The following is an 18,482-nucleotide window of genomic DNA, read 5'->3' as shown; positions in this document are numbered from 1 at the left end:
GTAAAAAAAACCTGTGTGCTGTTCCCCCCCACAGCCCCCGTTAATACTCACTTGAGCCCCCTCATGATCCAGTGATGTGCAAGGGAGCCTCGGCTGTCCTGGGTCTCTCCTCATTGGCTAAGACATGGCAGCGGGAGCCATTGGCTCCCACTGCTATCAACCACAGCCAGTCAGCTAATGAGGAAAGAGTTGGGGGGTGGGGTCGAGCTGTGGCTCTATGTGTCCTATGGACACAGAGCGGGGCTCGGGAACCAGTACGTACCAGTGCCCCCAAAGCAAGCTGCTTACTATTGGGGTGCACTGGTCAAGGGGGAGGAGCCAGGACCTGAGAACAAGAGGATTGGGGCTGCTCTGTGCAAAAGCATTGCACAAAGCTGGTAAGTATGACATCTTTGTTATTAAAAAAAACAAAAAAACCCAAAGCTTGAATATCACTTTAAGTTATGTTTGCCATTGAATGGTCCCTGTTTCCATTTTATAAAAATACTTCTTTTAATGTCAGTTAAGTAATAATTATTCCCTATTGTTTTCTGTCAAAGTGCTGTTGCACACAAAACTAGTTGTGGTGTACAGTCTATTTATGACTTTCATAATGCTGTAAATATTCATAGCAAAAAATTATACAACAATCTTGAAGCAAACTAATGTTTTATGCACAGAGTGATCGCATTAGTTAAAGGATAAGTTCACCTTTTAGACAAAAATAATGAATGCACATTTCTTTGCAGGTAAAAAAATATGCATGTATTATTTTTGTCTACAGGAGCTTGGAAAGCATTGCACCAGAGATTAGTAGATCCCTGATGCCATGCAGGTCTCCTACAGAGCTGTGAGAATATCTTCTTGCAGTACAGGATATATGAGCAAGCAGATTGTCTGACAAGAAGATTCAATGAACTATCATGGTTCTCCACAACGGCATGGTCAGGGGTGGACTGACAACTCATGGGGCCCCCGGGCAATAGGGGATCATGGGGCCCCTGTGTCCTTGCCCAAACTCAAAAAAGCCTATGAAAAAGTACCAGGGGCATCTCATGGGGCCACCTACTGACCCCGGGCCCTCGGGCAGTGCCCGATTTTCCAAATGGTCAGTCCACCCCTGGGCATGGTAGTTCATTGCAAACTACAAGTCAACAGCCGCTAAGGCTGTTGGGACTTGCATTTCATTAATTCACTTGGCCGCGCTGTTTTCAAATTTGACAGATAGGACAGGGAGACTTCTCCTCATACTATTTGTCGGAGGGAGGGGGGCGATAGCTGTGGCTATGGGAACATGTAACATGTTTCACCCTAAAAACGGGTGGAACATGTAACATGTTCCCAAAGATGAACTTATCCTTTAATGATACAAGTCCTGGACAGAACAACCAGAAATTCAAAGGATCTGTACCGCAAAAGACATTTAATTTCTGTACGTACCTCTGACCATGGGCCTAATCGCCACTGGGGAGGGCATGGTTGACGATTGCAAGGCTTTTTGGTTTCTGGGCGATTTTCACTGCAGTATTTACTATGTACAGATCGATTGGTGTTGTCACCGAGAGGCTGAATACACCGTATTATGCGACTCTGATAGCCATTTTTTCCACAGGTCACAGTGCAAGGCTCCCAGTCTCCTGCGATCCATCTGTTATGGATATAAAGTTTACAAGTAATTAAAAACAATAGGGAAGCATTGCTATTATAGTCACACTTTATTTAAAATGATATCAAACCTTCAAAAGCACCTTTATTAATAAGCGCCTCTATCACAGATTCAGAGGTATCACTATAAGTCCTCATGCACAATGGACGTTTTAAAATGTAGCATCAGCTGGTATAAAGTCATGATAAAGACGCATGTTTTTCCACATCGTTTTTGCATTAGTGTTTAGCCTCGTTTAGCCTTGTTTTTCTGCATTTGCATTTTTTACACACAAAAATGTTTTCCTTGCTGGTTTACCACATTTCACCGTGTTTTTCCGTATTTACCAGCATTAGAGCATTTTTACAACTAAAAAATCCTCTAGAAACTCACTATGTTCTGGGTTTTTACCAGCCAAAAAATGCCAAAAAACACTGATTAAAGCCTATGCGTGCATGGACACATAGTACAACATGCTGGGGAGTTTACTAGCTGTCGAAAAAAAACGCCAAAAGCCAAAACCAGCAGCTGTAAATCATCCAGTGTGCATGAGGACTAAAGGGATATATATATATATATATATATATATATATATATATATATATATATATATACAGTGGGGATCGAAAGTTTGGGCACCCCAGCTAAAAATTTGTATTAATGTGCATAAAGAAGCCAAGGAAAGATGGAAAAATCTCCAAAAGGCATCAAATTACAGATTAGACATTCTTATAATATGTCAACAAAAGTTAGATTTTATTTCCATCATTTACACTTTCAAAAAACCAGAAAACAAAAAAATGGCGTCTGCAAAAGTTTGGGCACCCTGCAGAATTTATAGCATGCACTGCCCCCCTTTGCCAAGCTGAGACCTGCCAGTGTCATGGATTGTTCTCAATCATCGTCTGGGAAGACCAGGTGATGTCAATCTCAAAGGTTTTAAATGCCCAGACTCATCTGACCTTGCCCCAACAATCAGCACCATGGGTTCTTCTAAGCAGTTGTCTAGAAAACTGAAACTGAAAATAGTTGACGCTCACAAAGCTGGAGAAGGCTATAAGAAGATAGCAAAGTGTTTTCAGATGTCAATATCCTCTGTTCGGAATGTAATTAAGAAATGGCAGTCATCAGGAACAGTGGAAGTTAAAGCAAGATCTGGAAGACCAAGAAAAATATCAGACAGAACAGCTCGCAGGATTGTGAGAAAAACAATTCAAAACCCAAGTTTAACTGCACGATCCCTCCAGAAAGATCTGGCAGACACTGGAGTTGTGGTACACTATTCCACTATAAAGAGATACTTGTACAAATATGGTCTTCATGGAAGAGTCATCAGAAGAAAACCTCTTCTACGTCCTCACCACAAAAATCATCGTTTGAACTTTGCAAATGAACATATAGACAAGCCTGATGCATTTTGGAAACAAGTTCTGTGGACCGATGAGGTTAAAATTGAAGTTTTTGGCCGGAATGAGCAAAGGTACGTTTGGAGAAGAAGGGGCACAGAATTTAATGAAAAGAACCTCTGTCCAACTGTTAAGCATGGGGTTGGATCAATCATGCTTTGGGGTTGTGTTGCAGCCAGTGGCACAGGGAACATCTCACGAGTAGAAGGAAAAATGGATTCAATAAAATTTCAGCAAATTTTGGATGGTAACTTGATGCCATCTGTGAAAAAGCTGAAGTTAAAGAGAGGATGGCTTCTACAAATGGATAATGATCCTAAACACACCTCGAAATCCACGGGGGATTACATCAAGAGGCGTAAACTGAAGGTTTTGCCATGGCCTTCACAATCTCCTGACCTCAACATAATTGAAAATCTATGGATAGACCTTAAAAGAGCAGTGCGTGACAGACAGCCCAGAAATCTCAAAGAACTGGAAGACTTTTGTAAGGAAGAATGGGCAAAGATACCTCAAACAAGAATTGAAAGACTCTTGGCTGGCTACAAAAAGCATTTACAAGCTGTGATACTTGCCAAAGGGGGCAGTACAAGATATTAACTCTGCAGGGTGCCCAAACTTTTGCAGACGCCATTTATTTGTTTTCGGTTATTTTGAAAGTGTAAATGATGGAAATAAAATTTAACTTTTGTTGACATATTATAAGAATGTCTAATCTGTAATTTGATGCCTTTTGGAGATTTTTCCATCTTTCCTTGGCTTCTTTATGCACATTAATACAAATTTTTAGCTGGGGTACCCAAACTTTCGATCCCCACTGTATATATACACACACACACACACACACACACACACACACACACACACACACACACTGCTCAGCATGAGTATGCCCCTTTGGAAAAGTAACATTTTAATCAATATCTCAGTGAACACAAGAACAATTTTCCAAATTTTGACAAAACTGAGTTTTAGGAACATTTGCTTTGCTCATTACATGAAAGTAAGGTTAATAATATAATGTAGATTACAAAATCTCCAGTTTTACTCAAATTAGTTGATGAAAAAATGAATACACCCCACAACAAAAACTGCTACATCTAGTATTTTGTATGACCTCCATGATTTGTAATGACAGCACCAAGTCTTCAAGGCATGGAATGAACAAGTTGGCGACATATTGCACCATCTGTCTTTTTCCATTCTTCAAGAACGACCTCTTTTGGAGGTTGGACAGAAAGTGGTGCTCAACTTGTCTCTTCAAAATTTCCCATAGGTGTTCGATTGGGGTCAGATCAGGAGACATACTGTACTTAGCCACTGAATCACTTTCACCCTGTTCTTCTTCAGAGATGCAACAGTGGCCTTAAATGTGTGTTTTGGATCATTGTCATGTTGGAAAAGTGCATAACAACCAAGGGCACGGAGTGATGGTAGCATCTTCTCTTTCAATATAGAGCAGTACATCTGTGAATTCATGATACCATCAATGTAATGCAGCTCCCCGACACCAGCAGCACTCATGCAGCCCCACAGAAAGACATTGCCACCACCATGTTCCACTGTAGGCACCATGCATTTTTCTTTGTACTCCTCACCTTTGCAACGCCATACAGTTTTGAAGCCATCAGTTCCAAAAACATTTATCTTGGTCTCATCACTCCAGAGTACAGGGTCCCAGTAGTCTTTTTTCAGCATGGGCCCTGGCAAATTCTAGGTGGGCTTTTTTGTGCATTGGCTCTAGGAGAGGCTTCCTTCGTGGACAACACCCATGCATGCCATTCCTCTGCAGTGTACGCCATATTGGCCCTGATTTACTATTGAGCCTAGGCGCATTTCCGTGGGCGAACGTCTAATTTTTACTATCGACCGTCTACTTTTACCCCGCTAAGAGATTTACTATTGAGCAGCGTCAACAAGTAGACACCCAATCAAATTTACTAACGAGACACAGATCAGGAATCAGACTCAAAAAGCAGACTTGGTAAGAGGTATGTCTAACACCATGAAAAATCACTGCAGAAACATGTTCACTTTGAAATTTGCTTTGCCAAATATCAGGACTTCACTTTAAACAATATCTGTCATTTAAAAAAAAAATTAAAATGTGTTAAGTTTTTTTTTTAAGCAAGTCGACACAGTGAAAAACTAAACACTCGTGCAGCTTATTTGGCCGATATAAATGCGCATGTGCAGAACACATTTTAGACGTCCTCTGTAGGCGCTTGCTTTTTAGCCACTGTTCAATAGTAAATCTCTGGCTGGATTCCTCTGACAGTGGGTAGTCGGTCGCGTCTACTGTGTTTAACAAACAGCACTAGGCATATCTTTATGTATTCTAATTTGATTTCCTTAGTTCTAGTGATTCTATTTTTGTTTCTTATCCTTTATAATTATTTCTGTAATGATTTTACTTATTTTGAAGGTCTAGATAATATTTATTTTGACAGCTGAATGTAAAAATAAAGGTCCGCAATAAAAAAAGAAAAAAAAAAAAAAAAACACAAACAGCGTGGGGTTCCCCCTCTCATCCATACCAAGCCCTTCAGGTCTGGTATAGATATTAAGGGGTAACTCCACGCCGAAATTTAAAAAAAAAAAAAAAAAAACGTGGAGTCCCCCCCCCAATATCCATACCAGACCCTTATCAAGCATGCAGCCCGGCAGGTCAGGAAAGGGGGGGGGGGGAACGAGCGAGCGCCCCCCCCTCCTGAACCATACCAGGCCACATGCCGTCAACATGGCGAGCTCCCCCCCCCAAAGCACCTTGTCCCCATGTTGATGGGGACAAGGGCCTCTTCCACACAACCCTGGCCGGTGGTTGTGGGGGTCTGCAGGCGGGGGGCTTATCAGAATGTGGAAGCCCCCTTTGACAAGGGGGCCTCAAGATCCCCCCCCCCCGACGTGAATGAGTACCGCTACTAATTCACAAAAAAAGCAAAAGTGTACTGTAAAAAAAAAAAAAAAAAAACAACACACAGTACACAGGTCTTTGACAAGTCCTTTAATAAAACAATGTCCCCCGAAGTAGATCCAATGTCAATCACGGCGACCAAAAAAAAAAAAAAAAAAAAAAAAAAGCTCTGCTCTAGACAGAGGCTAGCTGCCTTATGCAGTGAGTTTCTCTCTGACAGTTCTTATATAGGTAAGGGGCGGGGCCAGTCGAGGACATCATCTGAGTGACCCCGCCCCATGTCACATGCGGGGTCCCACGCCGTTTTTTGTTTACATTTTGGTGTGGAGTTACCCCTTAAGATACATACCAGACCCGAAGGGCTTGGTGTGGATGGGAGGGGGGACCCCACGCTGTTTATTTATTATGGTGCTGGTTTTTAAATGTAATTCTCCCTTTTTTTTCTTCACTATTGCTCAAAAATGTACCTGTCACTTCCCCTAAAAGAGAAAGTTTTCTTGGAATTTATATCCCTAAAGGAAACAATGTTTACTTTGAGTTTATTAAAAGACTTCTAAGCTTGTGAACTATAGTGAAGAAAAAAAAAAGGCTCGCATTTGCATTTGAAAATCAGCGCTGACATACACTTTGTATTGCAAAAAAAAATTATTAACAATTGTGTAAACCGAGGCATTATTTTCCATGGATTTTCATTCGTAAACCAAAAATTCCGTTAACCGAGGCGTTCGTAAACCGAGGTACGCCTTTATTAGTATTACAATCCTTTGTATTGGGATACATAGAACCAACATACATCAGAATTGGCAACATAGCACAACATTTGTGTCACATTGGAGATATCTGGCTAGTTACACTGACCTTGCCCAGGGACCTAGGATTGATTCACACCACAGAAATACAGGCAGGATTAGTGTTCAACAGCTCTGTGGATTAGTGGTTAGCACTGCTGCTTCACAAAGCTAGGGTTGTTGGTTTAAATCCCAACCATGGCAATGAATTTGGATGATCTCTGTGTGACTACCCTAACATACATGTGCTGGTGGCAGCATCTTTGCTTTCTGTCTAAATGATCCCTAGAATGTGAATTAGAATGAGGCCTTGTTTTTTCAAACACCTTTAAAGTTGTACCTTATGTGAATGTCAAACGATGGGATGAGATAAGGGGCTGGACTAATGATTGATTTGATAATGCTGGTTTGCACTCCACCCCCTTTTGGGAAAGTTTGTCAAACCATGAGAAGAGTGAGCGAGAGAGAAAAGGATTAAAAAAAAATTAAATTAAATAATGGAATGGAGCCCCCCCCCCCAAATCCATAACAGACCCTTATCTGAGCATGCAGATACCGCATGCCTTCAAAGATTTATTTCCTTTGTTGAATTGCCTGCTTGGTTCACACTAGATGCGATTTAAAATTGTGCTTTTTGTTGGCAATTTCACCATATTTTCTGTAGATTTACCAATGAGTTATTGAATTTTCAATTGTGTTTTGCACTGCGGTTTCTATTGTAGTCTATATATGAAATTGCTCCAAAATGCTGAAAAAGGTAGACAAGAACGACGTTTGAAATTGTGCTGCAGCAAATCGCTTACGTTAAGACACTCACATCCACATTCATTAGATCCGATATCAGGTACAATTTCAATTCCCAAATCGCACCTGAAATAGTGCACCCTGGATGCAACTTGGCATACGATTTGCATGACATGCGACTTGCAAATCATATGCCAAGTCGCACCCTATTAGAGCAGTCACATGGGTGAGTTTCCGACACTGATTTCTAAAGTAGTACATGTACTACTTTTGTGGTGATTTGCATAGATATCTGTGTCAGATGTCTTGCAAATCGCAAGGAAATCGTCAACTTCACTGTACGTCGCACAATTTCTAAATCGGCTTTGATGTGACTGGGGTGTAAGGCCTTTTTATGTTTGATTTCCTGAGTGTTTTTCCGATTTATGGGAAAAGCCGCATACTAGCAAAAGTGAATTGACATTTTCAGTATTGCATGCGAGATGTGGTCATGTGACTGCCTTAACTCATGCGATAATCTGGAGTGAATTGTGCCCATAGGGCCAAGAAATATTGCCAATAGGGTTCCCTTTTACATCCCTGTTCAATGTTCTGTTGTATGCTGCACAGGTACACTTCACTGTGGCTTTCTTTCTGACTCTGATTTGTGGGGCCTGTATACCAAGGGTTAACACAGGTGGGAAGATAATTAATCAGGTGCAAACACTTTCTCTGACCAAATGAATGACAGTGGTGGGTGTGGCCTACCTTATATAAAGAGATGCAGTAGTGGGTGATTTTTGTCTTGTACAGGCCATATTATTTCTGCAAGTTCTTGTCTGTGGTGGGTAGGGGAGGAAGAGATATTGTGGTGAATTGCCCCAGACCACACTCATGCTGTGTTTTGATGTGGGCTGTAAATGTTTTGCATGTTCTTCCTTCTAAGGTGTGTTTGTGTGTTATTGTACAATGATTGTGTGTTTATTATCTTTGCATTGTAATCCTAACACATGTCCATTGTGCTGCTCTTCCAAGTTTGCTTTATTTAGAATGAAATGCAGTTTTCACACAAACATAATGAGAAATATATGTGTGGGGAATTTGGGGAGGTGGGAGGTGTTATTTTGGCACGTATGCATTTTTATGTTTATATTTTGATCTGCAGCTTATTTTGTGGATAAGCCTAAGTGATTTATATTAACCGTTTGTTTCCTGCTGTAACCTGTGAAAGCACAGTTCATTAGAAGTATAGTCTTTTAGATTGTAAGCTCTTATGAGCAGGAATATTGAATGTACCTACTTGTTGTTGCTGTCCAAATAAATTTGGAATGTGTATTTGATCAACAAACATTTGGACTATGTATTTTTGGGGGATTATTTCATGTTCTAGTTGAATGTAGCACAGTGGCTAAATGGATAGCACTTCCACCTGGCAGTACTAGGGTCATTAGTACAAATCCCAACCATGGCACCTCCTGCCTGGAGTTTGCATGTTCTCCCTGTGCCTGTGTTTCCTCCAGGAACTCTGGTTTCCTCCCACACTCTAAAGACATGCTGGTAGGTTAATTGGATCCTGTCAAAATTGTCCCTAGTATATGTATGAATGTAAGTTAGGGCCCTTAGATAGTACGCCCCTTGAGGGTTAGGGACTGATGTGAATTTACCACATATATAAGTAAAGCGCTGTGTAGATTGACAGCACTATATAAGTATCTGAAATAAATGTACTAGCACCCCTAACACTTATTTTTGCTAGCTATATAATATGCCCAAATCTTCCTTGTTAGAGCGCACATATGCAAGTATGTCCAAACCAAAAACCCCCTTTGTTATGTACTAATGAATAGGTCATGTTCAATGTCCAGCTAGCTATTTTTCTACAATCCTATTAACAGTAATAAATTGGGGCCCCAATTTGTTGACTTTCGGCCTTTACCAGCAAGTATATATTTGCCAATGTCATATACACAGTAGAGCTGCAAGCATACATTCACCAAGTCCTAAGGGCCAGTTCGCACTATAGAAACAGTCTAGAAGTGTTCCAGATGTGTTTTTGCATGCACTTTTTTGATACATGTTTAGCGTGTTCCAGAGCATTTTGGATGCATTTTTGATGTGTTCCACTGCATTTTGGATGCGTTTTTTGTGTGTTCCAGTGCATTTTGGATGTATTTTTGGTGTGTTCCAGTGCAGTTTGGATGCGTTTTTGACGTGTTCCAGTGCATTTTTTATGCATTCCAGTTATTTTTTTTCCCCTTTTTCTAAAATTTAATTAAGGACATGTGCGTTCCAGGGCATTTTACCACGTTCCAGTACAGTTCTATGCATAAACAATGCAGCCTGTTTGACTTTTTTGGCAGCACCTGCAACGCACTGGAACTGCAAGCGCTGATGTGAACTATGACATTGACAACCATATAACCTTCTTTCTGTGCGTTTTGGATGCAAAAAAAGCAACTGAAACACATGTAGTATGAATTGGCCCTAAAGGTTATTATAGGTCAGGGAACGGGACTGACCAGGAATTGTGAATTCAATCAGACTAGTGGTGAGATACAATCAGGAATCATATAATAATGCTAGATCTGAGCTGTAGGTGATAGGAAATGAGACACATTAACAAGATCAATAAATAAATAGTTAAATAAAAAGAGTGGGGCGGGGACACATAGATTTTCAGATGGAACAGGTGATGACGGGGGTGGGGGAGGGGGTCAAGTTGTATAAGGAGAGACGTTTAAGAGCTCGTTCACACTTGACTTTATTTCTAACTCTTGCCAAACGCCCCTATAGCGTTTGGGGAGCATTTGAAGAGCGTAAAGAACGCTTCCCAAACACCTGTCAAAACGCCCTATGTGCAGTTTTGAGGCATGTGATAAGCATTTACCAAGCGTTAAAACTGAACCACAAATGCCTGTAATGAAGTTAAATGGTATTGACGCTCCGAAAATGCCTCGCAACCACACCGCAAACGTCTGCCAGGCATTTGAGGCGCGGCACTATAGACTTCAGTGGGAGGCTTCAAACTCCTCCTGACTGGACAGGAGGTGCCAGTTTTGCCGTGATGCAATGCTGACGCTTCAGTGTGAACAGCGCTGTGTGCTGCCATGTGCAGAATTTTCATAGGCGTTTGAGAAGCGTAAAAAACGCTTCCCAAACGCCTGTCTGATGCCTGCTGACAAAGCTAGTGTGAACACAGCCTTAGAGAAAATATAGTTGTAATGAAATATAAACAGAAGGAAAACTGAAAATTTCAAACTTGTCAGAAGAAAAGGACGCAGGTAAGATTCACTCCCTTTCCACTTTCTATTCAGTAGCCAAAATCTTAATTGATCTATATTCCTGGCACTGACAGAACCCTGGAAATTGATCTCCATATTTTGGGCATTCACAAATGTCAAGGAGCTTACAATCCATAGATGGGTCAAAAATCGGCCGAAAAAGAAATCGGCCAATTTTTGCACGGCTAGTGGGTTAATTGGTCGGCCATTTAATCGGGGTTTTGGCACTTTTTTTTTCTCTATTGGTAAAGTTGGGAAGAAGAATTCCAGTCCGCTATTATATTTTACATGAAAAGTCTTGCAGTTGCAACAATGTATCTATTTGTATCCGAATAAAAACATCTTTATCTGAAATGGATACAATGTTGCAACCGCAATACTTTTCATGTAAAATATAATAGCGAAGATCTCTGCAAGGGACAGAAGTAAAAATGCTAGCCGTAGATGGGACGAAAATCAGATGATTTTTTTGCTGTTGGTGGTAACGTGGGCCGATTGAATGACCGATTTTTTTGTGTTTTTTTACATATACTAGGCCTAATTAACCTAACAGCATGTCTTTGGAGTGTTGGCAGAATCACACCCGTGCAGAGAAAGCATGCAAACGGAGATGCAGCCATGACTGGGATTAGAACTCATGACCCATGTGCTGTGAGTTCTAACCACTAAGGAGACAGAGTTTGAGATGCAATGTAGAATAGTTATATTGTTTAAAAATAATGATAAAGCGAGCGCTGGTAAAATTATATAGACTACTAAAATGGTATTACACAAGATCAATATAAATCTAGGTATAGATATGAAGGTAGCAGCTAGCACTCAGGGTATTGGCAACAGTCTCAGAATAGAAATATGTTAAAATAATAGTGCAGTGCTATAAATGCATGTTATCAATCATCAACGCATGTAAAATCCAAAAAGTGCAAATTTATTTTAGGTACTTTTATAGTGCTGTCAATTTATGCAGTGCTTTACACATATATTGCACATTCAAATCAGTCTCTAACCCTCAAGGGGTGTACAATCTAAGGTCCCTAACTCACATTCATACACTAGGGCCAATTTGGACAGGAATCAATACACCTACCAGCATGTCTTTGGAGTGTGTGAGAAAGTACTTGAGTACTTGGGAGGAAACCCATGCAAGCACAGGGAAAACATGCAAACTCCATGCAGGAGGTGCCATGGTCAAGAATTGAACCCATGACCCATTTACTGCAAGGCAGATGTGCTAACCATTAAGCCACTGTGCTGCCCATTAATGATGATGTAAACTGGTAAATGGTGCTAAAAAAAGTTCATATAATCATTCCTGAATAATGGAATGTCTTTCATGTCAGAGTACCAACTCAGAGAGTGCCTATGAATTTCACATGTGGTTTATCCGTGACGAACAGTAGTGCATGAACTCGTGAAAGGTAAACCACACTTGGGACGTGTGTATTACACTATTAAGCACCTTTCTGGCTCCTGTGGCTGAGCTAATTCCTCCCCTTCCCATTTTGGCACCCACCCGGATGGATGGATGGAGCTGGATGACTAACCCATAGCTGCCAGCATACCGCTGCACCCCCAGATGTGTATAACCCATGCGCATTAATACCTTAACGTAGAATAGTTACATGATTAAAGAGAAGGAAGCTATATCATTATATTGGGAACTTAGAACTAGACATTCCAAATTATTTGAGATATAAGTGTGAAAATGTTTAACATTTGAAAACAGAATGTATGACATTCATTAGTAAATGCATTAGTTGTCTGATCATTTTGGAGAAAGAGCAAAAAAAATTAATTATAATATAGGTCTACTTTTTATGTTACATTCCAAGTATTCTCTTATGCAAACAGGAAAATGCCAATGGTACAAAGCCCGCACTTATTCGCCCTCTAGCGAACATATCCGGTATTGCACCTAAAAATGTGCCAGATGTGATTCCACATTTACGAATAGTAAAGTAGACGTTTGTCAATGAGATTGCTAGACGCCTCTCAGAAGACTGACAGGTCTTGATTGATTTCATTGAGTCTGTCTGAATGTTCAGAGGCTGCTGGTAGACTCAAGTCTTAGTAAATCAGGGCCATTGTGTCATGGGAAACAATCAACCCAGTTTGACTTTCTACTTCTTTAGCTAACAGCAGTGAACGTACATGGTGATTTTCTTCAATCCTTCTCATCAGAAGTTGCTCCTGTCGAGATGTTAACTTCCATGGATGGCCTGGATTCTTTAGCTAACAGCAGTGAACGTACATGGTGATTTTCTTCAATCCTTCTCATCAGAAGTTGCTCCTGTCGAGATGTTAACTTCCATGGATGGCCTGGATGTCTCCATGAGAGGGTTGTAGCTTCATCTTTGTTAGATATTTGTATCACTTTTTTATAATATTCTGCCTGCTAAGTAACGCTTTGCTGATCTTCTTGTAGCCTTCACCTTTCTTGTGTGAAGAAATTATTTTCTTTCTCTCTTCCATTTGGTGTCATTGCTGACAGCATGAAATGGGAAGGAGTTTTCTTTGTTAAGTAACACCCTTTTATAATTAACTGTCTGCTGGACACCTGTTTAATGAATAATTAGACTCACCTGTAGTTGAATTCTTGTTAATTAGGATTTTGTTGTCTAAAATTTAGCTTTGCGCCTAAGACTTTCATTGGGGTGATTCATTTTTGCAACATGGTCTTCAAAGAATTTCTTGGGAAAGATACTTTTTGTGTTTGCAAATTAACAAATCTTGTTTGCAATCAATGGTCCTCATTTGTGGGAGTATTTTGTAGTATAGTGTCCCATAGAAAATGTTTATTTTGAAAGGAATGTAAAAGGTTTTCTGGCAAATCTCGTTGGTACTATATTGCCAAATGTGAAATTTCTTTGCTACTAAATATTCCAAGGTCAACAGTTAGTGGTATTGTAACAAAGTGCAAGCAACTGAGAACAACAGAAATTCAGTCACAAAGTGATAGGCCATGACAGAGCTGGGTCAGCGTATGCTGAAGTGCACAGTGAGCAGAAGTCACCAAGGCCCTGATTTACCAAGAATTGAGTCTACCAGCAGATGCTGAACATTCAGGCAGACTCAATTCAAACAATCTAGACCTGTCAGTCTTCTGAAAGGCGTCTAGCAAACTCATTGAAAAGCGTCTACTTGTAGACTCTTTCCTGTTAGTAAATGTGGAATCGTGTCTGGCACATTTTTAGGTGCAAATATGCTCGTTAGGTGTAGCACAACTACAGGCTTTGTTGGCGTTTTTATGTTTGCATATGAGAATACTTATAATTTAAAGTAAAAGTACACCTATATTTTTGTTTTGGTTGCTGTTTCTCCAAAATAATCAGACAACTAATGCATTTCCTAATGAATGTCATACATTCTATTTTCAAATGTCAAACATTTTGACACTTATATCTCAAATAATTGGGAATGTCTAGTTCTAATTTCCCAATATAATTATATATCTTCCTTCTCTTTAATCATGTAACTATTCTATGTTAAAGTAATGGTGCATCGCTATAAATGCATGTTATCAATCATAAACACATGTAAAATTAAAAACGTGCAAATAAGTACCACACGTGCCATTCATAGGCACTCTCTGAGTTGATACTTTCACATGAAGGACATTCCATTATTCAGGAATGATATGAACTTTTTTAGCACCATTTACCAATTTACATAATTATTGCACTTATTTGCACTTTTTTTATTTTACATGCATTTATGATTGATAACATACATTTACAGCGCTACACTATTACTGTAAAATATTTCTATTCTGGGACTGTTGCCAATACCCTGAGTGCTAGCTGCTACCTTCATATCTATACCTAGATATATATTTATCTTGTGTAATACCATTTTTGTAGTCTATATAATTTTACCAGCGCATGCTTTATCATTATTTTTAAACAATGTAACTATTCTACATTGCAGCTTAAACTCTGTCTCCCTCAGTGGCCTGGTGGTTAGAACGCAGAACTTACAGCATGTGGGTCATGGGTTCTAATCCCAGTCATGGCTGCACCTGTCTGCATCTCAGTTTGCATGTTTTCTCTGCACAGTTGTGTTTCTGCCAACACTCCAAAAATATGCTGTTAGGTTAATTGGGCCTGGTATATGTCTGAGTTTCTGGTCTTATGCAGGCCATAGATGGGTCAAAAACCAGTTGTTTTTTTAAAACGAAAAATCAATCATTCAATAAAAAAATTGGCCGATTTTCGTCCCGTCTATGGCCGGCATTTTTACTTCTGTCCCTTGCAGAGAGCTCCGCTATTATATTTTACATGAAAAGTCTTGTGCTTGCAACAATGTATCCATTTCGGATACAGATGTTTTTATTCGGATACAAATAGATACATTGTTGCAACAACAAGACTGGAATTCTTCTTTATCTTCTTGCAGGACACGGCTCATGCGCATATTTTTTATCGGTAAAACGATCGGCCGATTTGCCCATCATTGCTGGGAAAATCGGGTGATAGTCAAAATCGTCCACGTCCTGTTCTTCTGACAAGTTTGAAACTTACAATTTTCCTTCTGTTTATATTTCATTACAACTTTATCTTCGCTAAGGCTACGTACACACTAGCTTTGTCAGCAGGCGTCAGACAGGCGTTTGGGAAGTGTTTTTTACGCTTCTCAAATGCCTATGAAAATTCTGCACATGGCAGCACATAGTGCTGTTCACACTGAAGCATTAGCTCTGCGTCACGGCAAAACTGGCACCTCATGTGAAGTCAAGAGGAGTTGAAGCCTCCCATTCCAGTCTATGGTGCCGCTCCGAAAATGCCTGGCAGACGTTTGCGGTATGGTTGCGAGGCATTTTCAGAGCGTTAATACCATTTAACTTCATTACAGGCATTTGTGGCGCAGTTTTAACGCTTGGTAAATGCTTATCACATGCCTCAAAACCGCACATAGGGCGTGTTGGGACATTAAAAATGCTTCCCAAATACCTGTCAAACACTATAGGGCCATTTGGCAAGAGTTAGAAATAAAGTCAAGTGTGAACGAGCACTTAAACCTCTCTCCTTATACAACTTGACCCCCTCCCCCACCATCACCTGTTCCATCTGCCAGTCTATGTATCCCCACCCCACTCTTTATTTAACTATTTATTTACTGATCAAGTTAATGTGTCTCATTTCCTATCACCTCCAGCTCAGATCTCGCATTATTATATGATTCCTGATTGTATCTCACCACTAATCTGATTGAATTCACAATTCCTGGTCAGTCACGTTCCCTGACCTATAATAACCTTTAGGGCCAGTTCACACTACATGTGTTTCAGTTGCTTTTTTTGCATCCAAAACGCACAGAAAGAAGGTTATATGGTTGTCAATGTCATAGTTCACATCAGCGCTTGCAGTTCCAGTGCGTTGCAGGTGCTGTCAAAAAAGGCGCACAGGCTGCATTGTTTATGCATAGAACTGTACTGGAACGTGGAAGAACGCACTAAAACGCACATGTCCCTAATTAAATTTAAGAAAAAGAGAGGGAAAAAAATTAACTGGAATGCATAAAAAAAATGCACTGGAAGACGTCAAAAACACATCCAAAATGCACTGGAACACGCTAAACATGCATCAAAAAGTGCATGCAAAAACATCTGGAACACATCTAGACTGTTTCTATATCGTGAACTGACCCTTAGGACTTGTTCACACCATTTGTGGTGCAGAAACGTATGCAAGAGCATGTTTTTTCCAGCACAGCAAAGAAATGCAATGCCCTTTGCAGATGTGCGCAGGTACCATGATGAAAACTTAATTGCACCTCCACATGTCTAGTAAAGACAGAGGCATTCACAGCCACCAAAACGCATGGCACCACACTACTGTGCAGTTAGGTGCAACACACTTTTAAAATAATATGCCTGCAGTATTTTTGCATGTTCCCACACGTTAGGCAGCCCATTGAAATTAATGAGCTGAGGGAAAAAAAAAGTAAAAAATTCCCCATTCACACAAGTCCTTTGGCCTGTACAGCATGAATGAGGGGGTTGTTCATGTGGCTGGAAACACCTGTTACACTATGGGGACACAGCAGCTGTATGAACACAGGTTTTAATCTGACAGGTGTGAAGGCGTGGGGAAGTGGCCCTGAATGCTCACTTTCTGTGTTCAGGGCTGTACACCTGCACCCATATGCTTGTCAAATTATGACCTGCAGCATTTCCATAGTGTAACATAGGTTGCCTGCAAACAGCGATAGCCACAAAAACAAACAACTGTTTCCCACTCTACAGGCCACGGCACTAATGAGCCCCAAGAACTCAATTACACACACAGCTTTATTTATGAACTCAGTACAGTTTTAGCATTTAGATTTCACAGGAATTTGGTTGGGATTATGTCCATTAATAATGTTTTTAGTGTATTTTTACCATAAATATAATTTGGATATTTTCTCTGGCGGTGGGGGGCTGTCAGGTATGCTGTACGGGGCCCCATGATATCTAACAGTGGCCCTGGGTGTATGCTTGTGTCTGTGCCACCTGTATAGTTAGGAAGAACCTTGAACCTCTGCTATGTATCTCAATGGATCTAGGAATTGGACATGTTTTCAACTGAAAATACAATTATTAGTAATGTTTCCCCGGCAAATGAGGATCAGCTCCTTGGTGGAGAACAGTGATCTCACCATGTCCAGATGTTGTCTGGAATTCCACAAAAGAACAATTCACAAAACTAAAAAATAGACCACTAAACCCTCCTAACTAAACTCCCATCCACTAACACTCCCCACTACCACTTCCGAGTGGGTGCAAACGTCCTTCCCCAAATGTCATGACGTATATCCGGTATGACAGCTGCTCTAGCACCTCCTCCAACAGCCGTCTTGGCGTTTATTTGTGCACCATAGCAACTTTACATGTGGCTCCATTGTGTATATGACATTCGCAAATATATGTTTGCAGTTCTATTGTGGATTTGGCATTGGTGACTGTATGCTTGCAGCTACACAGTGTATATGACATTGGCGAATATATATTTGCTGGTAAAGGCCCAAAGTCAACATAAATTGGGGGCCCAATTTATTACTGTTAAGAGGATTGTAGAAAAATAGCTAGCTGCACATTGAACACAACCTACTCATTGGTACATAACATGGTCTTGTGGTGCAATAGGGGGCTTTTGGTTTTTTAGTTTGGACATACTTGCATATATGCGCTCTAACAAGGAAGATTTGGGCATATTATAGCTAGCAAAAATAAGTGTTAGGGGTGCTAGTAGATTTATTTCAGGTACTTATATAGCGCTGTCAATTTACGCAGTGCTTTACATATAGATGTTGTAAATTCACATCAGTCCCTAACCCTCAAGGGGCGTACTAAGGGCCCTAACTTACATTCATACATATACTAGTGCCAATTTTGACAGGATCCAATTAACCTACCAGCATGTCTTGAGAGTGTGGGAGGAAACTGGAGTACCCAGAGGAAAACCACACAGGCACAGGGATAACATGCAAACTCCAGGCAGGAGGTGCCATGGCTGGGATTTGAACCAACAACCCTAGTACTGCCAGGTGGAATTACTAACCATTTAGCCACTGTACTACATTCAACTAGAACATGAAATAATCCCCCCAAAAAAAAAAAAAATAGTCCAAATGTTTATTGATCAAATACACATTCCACATTTATTTGGGACAGCAACAAGTAGGTACATTCAATTTCTTGGTTTAAAAAAAAAAAAAAAAAAAAAAAAAAAGCAGCATTGATGTTGCTAAAATAGAATGGTCCTG

At 40.3% G+C, this 18,482-nt stretch overlaps 1 protein-coding gene across 1 annotated transcript in view; it reads right to left on the bottom strand.

Annotated features, from left to right (window-relative positions):
• LOC149440032 (A disintegrin and metalloproteinase with thrombospondin motifs 2-like) overlaps positions 1 to 18,482 on the bottom strand; it is a 987,780-nt gene that overhangs the window by 309,403 nt on the left and 659,895 nt on the right. The window contains exon 13 of the mRNA XM_089659016.1: positions 1,420 to 1,627. Within this exon, the coding sequence (XP_089515142.1) occupies positions 1,420 to 1,627 (208 nt within the window). The remainder of the gene's footprint in view (positions 1 to 1,419; positions 1,628 to 18,482) is intronic.

The sequence above is a fragment of the Staurois parvus genome, unplaced genomic scaffold (assembly GCF_062004578.1).
Source record: "Staurois parvus isolate SC_StPar_1 unplaced genomic scaffold, SC_StPar_1.0 ptg001129l, whole genome shotgun sequence".
NCBI lineage: Eukaryota > Metazoa > Chordata > Amphibia > Anura > Ranidae > Staurois > Staurois parvus.
The sequence above is the reverse complement of the archived record's forward strand: the minus strand, read 5'-3'. Positions and strand labels throughout refer to the sequence as shown.